Source organism: Enhydra lutris, unplaced genomic scaffold (assembly GCF_002288905.1).
Source record: "Enhydra lutris kenyoni isolate GAN:26980312 unplaced genomic scaffold, ASM228890v2 scaffoldscaffold37, whole genome shotgun sequence".
In the NCBI taxonomy this organism is placed as follows: domain Eukaryota; kingdom Metazoa; phylum Chordata; class Mammalia; order Carnivora; family Mustelidae; genus Enhydra; species Enhydra lutris.
This window is the reverse complement of record NW_019154121.1, coordinates 7,102,275-7,111,007: the sequence shown is the minus strand read 5'-3', so window position 1 is coordinate 7,111,007 and position 8,733 is coordinate 7,102,275. Positions and strand designations below refer to the sequence as shown.

The 8,733-nt window shown below is 39.7% G+C and overlaps 1 protein-coding gene across 2 annotated transcripts in view; it reads right to left on the bottom strand.

Annotated features, from left to right (window-relative positions):
- Positions 1-1,175: 1,175 nt before the first annotated feature.
- Positions 1,176-8,733, bottom strand: part of LOC111154487 (MRE11 homolog, double strand break repair nuclease) — an 81,636-nt gene continuing 74,078 nt past the window's right edge. For both annotated transcript variants that reach the window (XM_022514100.1, XM_022514099.1), the window contains exons 19-20: positions 8,002-8,080; positions 1,176-4,149 (exon numbers count right to left, since the gene is read on the bottom strand). In XM_022514100.1, coding sequence (XP_022369808.1) covers positions 4,093-4,149; positions 8,002-8,080 — 136 coding nt within the window. In that variant the 3' untranslated portion in view covers positions 1,176-4,092. The remainder of the gene's footprint in view (positions 4,150-8,001; positions 8,081-8,733) is intronic.

The window sequence follows — 8,733 nt, the reverse complement described above, 5'->3', positions numbered from 1 at the left end:
TAATCAAGGGTACTTACTGCGGTAGTGCTGGTAGCTCCATGTAAATCACTGGACGCAGAGGGGCAGGAAGCAGCAGAACGTGGCCTAGCTCAACCAGCCTGACACCCGCTGCGCCTGTTTCTTAAATTAATCCACTATCATGTGCCATCACTAGCGAAGAGCCCTTTGAAAATCACTTTACCGCTTCTGATGGCAAGGCACACAGATGAAACATTCCTGCATCTGACTCAAAGGGAGTGGTAACCTTTCAATGATGGCCTGAAAAGCAGTAGTTATCCCTCAGAACAGACAATGGTGGCTTGACCAAGAGAGGTGATAAAGCGGCTGTGGAAACATCAGGATGTCAAGTACCAAGCTGAAAATACACCTTGAGATAGGGACTCAAAATGTGACTACGTAACTAGGGGTTCTAATTCAATTTTGGTCAGTAATCATGCTAAAGTAATCGGAGAAATGTGTACCCAATTGTTGGGAGTTAAGTCTGGAGAAGATTACAGGGAAATATACATATTTTTAATATATGCTCTGTTTGAATTTTAAAGAATAAATATTCACTGCCTTTATAATTTAAAAACAGCTAAAACCAGCTCTAGTGAATAGTCACAGTCAAGATACACAAATGTGCCGGCAATAGCAAGCTATGTTAACTGGCTTTACAGAGCTCAAACTAACATTCTAGTGTCTTCAGACCTAGCTAATAAACAATGAGTTAAAAAAAGTATTAAAAGGGATAAGCAAATAACAAAATGCAGTCATTTTTCATTCAAGAATATGGAAGCTTGGGGCGCCTGAGTGGCTCAGTGGGTTAAAGCCTCTGCCTTCGGCTCAGGTCATGATCCCAGGGTCCTGGGATCGAGCCCTGCATTGCATCGGGCTCTCTGCTCGGCGGGGAGCCTGCTTCCTCCTCTCTCTGCCTCTCTGCCTACTTGTGATCTCTGTGTGTCAAAAAAAAAAAAAAAGAAGAATATGGAAGCTCTTTGGACTTAAAACACAAACCTTTATTCTACAAATCTTTTACAATAATTTTAATGGAAATAAGCCTTAAAAAAGCTACAGAACACCATGATTTAAATGTATGATAGATTTTAAAAGTCAGATTACATTAGGGGAAAGTTATTTTTAAATATAGTACATTTCAAAAGACAAATTTTACAATGGGAGACTTTTTATTTTTTCTAATAAAGGGTTTTTCTCTTTGTTTATTAAAACATAAAACAGTTTCTTCTTGAACCGGTATTTGTAAAATTTATCCAACTGGCAACTTCCTCAGTCACAGGCAGAGCCAGGTGAAATATGTAAAGCAATTTACATCTAAGACTAGAAGGCTAATTTGGTATTACTGCATAGGCTTAGTATTATTGCATAAGTTCCAAATTTGCCGCAAAACTATACTTCTTTCAGATTTGCTGTTGCATCATCCTATCTGCCATCCAACGGTAGAAGCACCACCTTGTGGCAAAAAGAAGAGCTTCTCAATGACAGAAGTCAGGACTGGTTAGCCCGAGGAGACGGCAGAACACTCAGTGGGCTTCCGGGGCACAAGTGATGGTCTATTTCTTGACCGGCATAGAAATGTCATGAGTGCTCATTTTATAATTCCTTATTAAGCCACATGACTTTTCTGTTTTTGTTCTCTGTAATTTTAAAAGCTTACAGGGAAGAAATGGTTTCTATGTACCCGAATTAAGTCCTATGCCTACATGCTTGAACTTTCTAAGCACCAGTCATACTTCCTAGAATTTCCTAGAACTACAGTGCATTCTTAACCTTGTAAACGCGCTGCTCTGTTTTTACAATAGGAACAAAACACCAGAAAGAGGTCTATTCTTTGGTAAATAATGGAAGATCTTTCCCTCAGAACGTGTTCAGCACTGCTCTCTTGGCCTCCAGAAAGCAACTGCAGGTTGTCACCATTTGGAATCACCTCTACACACCTGTACTAACATCTCTGAATACCAAAAGACCCTAGATTTTATGGCCTTGATAGAGAATAGCAAGGCTACATGGCATATTTAACTATGTTAACAATATTCAATCAGAAAGGATTTTCTTTCACGTTTTACCATACTGAAGCGATACAAGCTGTTAACAAAGTGACTTGGATTCGCTGAGATTTTCACTTCTCTAACTGCCATGGAATCACCTTTCCTGGGAGCTATCGGCATGACATTTAGTACCTTTGTCATACCATGGAGAATTTTTGGAGAAAAAGTCTTCTTTTTTCGTAAGAAGCTGTCAGCATGCTTTTGTGACTGTGTCCTTCATGATGACCCCCACATGGGCACATCTCGGTGGCAGGAGAGAAGAGTCATCAGCTGACCCTGCCCCACGTGGGGCCTACATTGCCTGGATGCCACCATCCAAACCAGCTTCCATTCTACACAGGAAGCAACTCTCATTCCCGGCTTCGCTGATGCTGGGAATAGTCAAGATGTCGGGACATGGTCCTGACAATATTTCACAGGATAATGCCTTTTGCTGGGTTAATGCTATCGGCTCACCTAATCTTTATGCTCAAGTTGATACAGAATATATTTTAAAAAAATATTTAAAACAGATTTTTTATCCTAGTTCATCCCACAGAATGTTATATCCCAGTTCTGACCGAAGCCATGTCAAAGGGGTACAATATGGAGAAAGCCACTATGCAAATGTTCTTTTATAATTTGACATAGTTCAGGTGTGACCACGCCAGTAATCATGAATATTGCTCAGTCAAGTGTTTAATTCTATATATAAGTGAAGAAATGTCAGGCTGTTGTACCACCGAGATCTGTGACTTCCCTAGCAAGTCTTTAAATATAGCTACCTCAGAGAGGAAAACAAGACATACTTCAGGGGGTGTTTTAACAGTCTTAAGATGGAGATGGAATTATTGAGCTTAAATCTGAAAAGGTCAAATCGTTATTGCCTCCCCCACCCCCTGCAACACAAGTAAAGAAATACAAGCTTGCCCACGGTCATACCCCCCGAATGTGCCTGATCATGGAAGCTAAGCAGAGTCGGACTTGGCCAGTACTTGGATGGGAGAAAATATGGCCTTAACAAGGCTGCTTCACTAAGATGTCTGGAACTGGCCATGTCCAATGCTAAGATAAAATATGATTAATATAAAATTTTGGCATGGATAGTCCACAGAAGTTATAGTTCAGTACTTTCATCTAATATAATGCTCAACTGATCACTCTATCTAAAAAAGTTCTTCAGTATTTTTGAAAAAAATACAGTTAGAATAAGTTTTTTTTTTTTTTAACACTTTTCCTTGTAGAAATAGATGAGAGAGCTCCAGAATAAGGGAAGAGAGAACCATGAAGAATGAAGAAAATGACTAATGGGAACCCAATGGGAACCCAATCTTTTAAAAATCTTTGCTACAACTAAAATCAAAAACTTAATTCTGAGATTTTTCTATTTTTTAAATACAAATCTATCTAATTATTCAAAGCATAAGGTACCTCTAACATTCAAAGTCTCAGTGTCTGACACTATCACAAGCTTTAGAAAAAGAACAATATATAGTAATGAACAGTGAGCTTGGGCACAGTTTCGCAAAGACTGTTTGACCCTGAGGAAATCCAGAATCTCTAGAATTTATTAAAATTATAAAGGGGTCAGATTTTATAAGCTCTTTTCCTCAACTTTGGCTAAACGTAACTACATTAAAATACTAAGAGTCTTTGATCACGAAGCAGAAACATACAGTGATAGATTTCTTTTAATCCTTACTCTCAAGAATGGTATTTAAGCAAAACCCTCATTTGGTAAGACGTACACTAACACATGTGAAGAAAATAACATTCTGATTTTATAGAGCAGCCCCAGGTAATGTTAACAACTAGATTAAAAAAATAAGGAGAACCAATCTTATTCTGTACGTTCTTGAGCTGGGAAGCATCTCAATTAAAGGAGTCATGTTCAGGGAATGACACCCCAAAACATAAATTCTTACACATGAAATTTCCCTGTTAAGTACATCTTTTTCAAATTCTTTAGTTAACAGCAGTACTTTAAAAATCTTCAACTGTAAACTCTCAGCTTGCAACATTTTGCTTTTTCCTGAACCTTGAAAACTTCAAAGTTATATTAAATACATTATCTTCTGTTTCTTCTTAAAGAACTCATGTTCATAAAAGGATCATCATCGTCATCCTGAAATGACATACAAATGTTACAGGAGTGACTGTTGCACGCTTCACTCAGACAAGACAGACATGCTCACAGGTAAACAATACCAATAAAAGCCATTTCGTCCTTTCACATGAGGTGCCTTTCATTGTTCTCTCTGCTTTATGGATATGAATCGTCTGTTCATTTATCTTTTCCTCCCTTCCCTGGTAGCTCTTTCACCGTGGAAGTAAGTCAGTCAGTTAAATTCTTAGCAAGCTCTGAAAATAACTGATCCTGATATATGTGTAGGTGTGTGTGGATCCCTACAATATATATCATATACATTTCTCTCAATTATTAACCTTAAAAAAGGCAAATAAAGTATGGGTAAGCCAGGAAAGTTAATACTCTTCAAGTTATTTCTGTTTGCTTTTCGGGAGTTTTTTCCCTAATTACATTTTATTACTGATGTTACCTAATATTCTGGAAACTCACCCCCCCGGCCAAATATGAAGGCACAGGACCTAACTCAGAAATAGCTATAATTCTTATTTCCTGTTACCCATTTCATGCCAGCAGTAGACAGCTACTCTTAGACTGCTGCAAAAAGACACCTAGCAAATCAATCTTTGAAGTATCTTTCTGGAAAAAGCAGCAGTATGGAAGAGTTCTCATGCTGGAATGAGACCGAAGATTATATGCACAGTAAGAGCATATAATCTTAGTTAGCAGGAAAACTAACAAACCTCAGATGAGCCCAAATTATAAAATTTGATGAGGATAACTTAAAATTGATTCTGATGTATTCTCTAGCTAAATATCCAGGAGAAAGCAAATCTGCCTGTAAATTTTCTTTCTTTCTTTTTTAATTAATTAGAGAGGGATAGAGAGCAAGAAGAGAGCACGAGCAGGTGGAAGTGGCAGAGAGAGAGGGAGAAGCAGACTCCTGGCTGAGCAGGGAGCCCAGTGCGGAACCCGATTCAGAACCCTGGGATCGCCGAAGGCTGATGTTTACCTGACTGAGCAACTCAGGTGCCCCTGATTTGTTTCTTTTAAGACATTAATAAAAAGGGATAATTATTTGGTGTTAGGCTAAGTTAGCTATCCTTTGTTACCTACGTTACCTATCTCTAGTGAGAAATGAATGCCTAGAAAAATACAAATTGACTCACATTACTGATTCATTTTCTGCTATTAACAAAGGCAGAACTTATTAAAAACCAGAGATAAATCCAACTTGAGGCATAATAACCTGCTAATTGCTTTTCTTTGCAGTTAACATGAACTATATCCAAATCTCTAACTTTAACATTTAACATGTCCATCTATACATGACTGGAATGAATAAATGACCACAACTGCTTGCTTCCCTCCTGGAGGCAACATGGTACTATTTCACAGGGAGCTTGAGCTCATGCTGCCATTGTTCTCTGCAGCCTGAACTGCTGGTGAGTCCTCTCCTCAAGCTGGTTCAAAACCACAGCTGGGATACAGGACATGACAGCAACAGCGGAAGCTCAAAACGAAAGGTGTGAGTCAAGGGCTACAGCAGGGATGAACCTGCAGGGCATCTTTTTGTCAGTCACAAAAAGATAAACACTGTGACTCCACTTATAGCACGTATCTAAAGCAGTCCAATTCATAGAAACAAAAAGTAGAATGGTGATTACTGAGGCTGGGAGGAAAGGGAAATGAGGAGTTGCTCAGTGGGTGGAGATTTTTAAATCCAGATGAAAAAATTCTGGAGATCTACTGCACTACAAAATGAATATACTTCACACTAGTGCACTGCACGCTGAAAAATGTTTAAGATGGTAAGTTTTTTTTTTTTTTTTTTTTTTTAAGATTTTACTTTGGGGCGCCTGGGTGACTCAGTGGGTTAATAAGCCTCTGCCTTCGGCTCAGGTCATTGTCTCAGGGTCCTGGGTTTGAGCACCGCTTTAGGCTCGCTGCTCAGCAGGGAGCCTGCTCCCCCTCCCTCACCACCCCCCTCCCCACCTGTCTCTCTGCCTACTTGTGATCTCTGTCTAATAAATAAATAAATAAATAAATAAATCTTTTTTAAAAAAGATTTTATTTTATTTATTCAAGAGACAGTGTGAGAGTGCGAGAGAGAAAGAACACACAGGAGCAGGAGCAGAGGGAGAGGAAGAAGGGAGAAGCAGCCTCCCCATGGAGCAGAGAGTCCAATATGGGGCTCGATCCCAAGACCCTGGGATCATGACCTGAACCAAAGGAAGATGCTTAACTGACTGAGCAACCCAGGCACCCCAAGATGCCAAGTTTTACCCTGTATGTTTGTACCACAATTAAAAAACTTTTTAAATAAAAATAAAGGGGGTGCCTGGGTGGCTCAGTGGGTTAATCCTCTGCCTTCGGCTCAGGTCATGGTCTCAGGGTCCTGGGATCGAGCCCCACATCGGGCTCTCTGCTCAGCAGGGAGCCTGCTTCCCCTTCTCTCTCTGCCTGCCTCTCTGCCTACTTGTGATCTCTCTCTCTCTCTGTCAAATAAATAAAATAAAATCTTTAAAAAAAAAGAAATAAAGAAAGAAATGGGGTGTCTTGGTGGCTCAAATCAGTTAGGTGTCTGGCTTCTGCTCGGGTCATGATCTCAGGGTCCTGGGTGCGGCTCCCTGCTCAGCCGGGAGTCTGCTTCTCCTTCTTCCCATGCCCCTCCCCCCTACCTGCACGCTCTCTCTCAAATAAATAAAATCTTTCAAAAATTAAAAAAATAAAAGAAAGAAATGAAAGGGGTTACAGAGCTAAGAAAAACACATTAAAGCAATTTAACAAAAACTAGCAAAGGCCCATTAACTGGCTGCCATGGAGGAATGGGAAAGGCCAGGCTTTAACACAGCTGAATGAACGGATGAGTGAAGCCAAGAGGCTAGTCTTGAGTCTGCCTCTCTATTCCTTCTCCCCCAGCTTAGAAGAGACTTGGTAGTTTTATGGCCTGGACATAAATTGTAGTTTCTTTCACACGTCCTGCCATGTGGCACTTCAGTCAATATCTGAAACCCTCTGTAAATGAAAATCACCACCATGTACCCTTTTATATATGAAATATGTAAAGCATGTAGCAAGTACTTAATAAATATTTTATTAAAGTAACATTAAAAACTTCTAGAATATCATTATCACTTCTCCAAATATAAATGACAGAAATGGAGGAAAAACTATTCTGATCCACGATTAACAGGGCAAATTAATTAAGAATTCAGGATATCCTATTTTAAAAATTGGCAGGTTGGGGCGCCTGGGTGGCTCAGTGGGTTAAGGCCTCTGCCTTCGGCTCGCGTCATGATCTCAGGGTCCTGGGATCGAGCCCCGCATCGGGCTCTCTGCTCAGTGGAGAGCCTCCTTCCTCCTCTCTCTCTCTGCCTGCCTCTCTGCCTACCTGTGATCTCTGTCTGTCAAATAAAGAAATAAAATCTTTAAAAAATAAAAAAAATAAAAAATAAATAAATAAAAATTGGCAGGTCTTTTATAGCTGAGTATTTAGATTTACGGGTACCCAACAAACATTACTTGTTGATTCTTTTTTTTTTTTTTTTAAAGATTTTATTTATTTATTTGACAGACAGAAGACACAAGTAGGCAGAGAGGCAGGCAGAGACAGAGAAAGGGGGAAGCAGGCTCCCTGCTGAGCGGAGAGCCCAATGCGGGGCTCGATCCGAGGACCCCAGGATCATGACCTGAGCCGGAGGCAGAGGCAACCCACCGAGCCACCCAGGTGCCCCTACTTGTTGATTCTTAACATTAAGTACAGTTCAAAGGAAGGTTATCAATGCACGTATTTTAAAAAATCATTTCCAGCAACTAGCTTAGCAGTCCTTACTTAAATTTTATAGACAGCTGAAAATTGATGAAGATTTAACAATATTACTTTATTACCTCATCTGATTCAAAATCAACTCCTTTAGCTATTTGGCTCTGGGACATGCACTTGCTTGATGATGATGCGCTCGACCACCTGAGGCAGAAACATGGGAAAAATAAAGAAAATGAATGAGAGAATTCATGAGCCCTTTTAAGTGCGATTTTTCATTCTAGTAGCAGCCATGAGTAAAGATAGCTAATCCCTTCCCTCAATCTACACTAGAGACAGTAAAAATGTAATGGTGAGGAAAAGGACTCTGGAGCTAGGGTCTGAATTCCAATTTTGTCATTTACTAGCTATGTGGCTTCAGGCAAGTTACTTAGCCTCTCTGCCTCAATTTTCTCATCCATAAAATGAGGATAGTAATAAGTTTTTAGAGAATTACTGTGTTAATATGCTAAAAGACTTAGATCAGTCGCCTAACATCTATTAAATACTATACCGATCCTTGCTTATTATAGTGCTTAGCATGTATTAACATGCATCTACTATCATCCCCCACTCCTGAAAATTGAATATGGAAATATTTGTATTCAAATACCAGCTATATTTCTGTTACAAGATAAAGGGATTTCAGGGGAGGCTCACAATTTTCTAGGGCTCACTGCTCACTGCTCGTCTTACTCATGTTCGATCCAAATCAAATAGCAAATATACACTGAGAGCTTGCTCTTTTCCAGGTACTCTGATAGGCCCTGGGAAATATCAGCAAACAAGATCATGATTCCCCTCCTTATGAAGCTTAA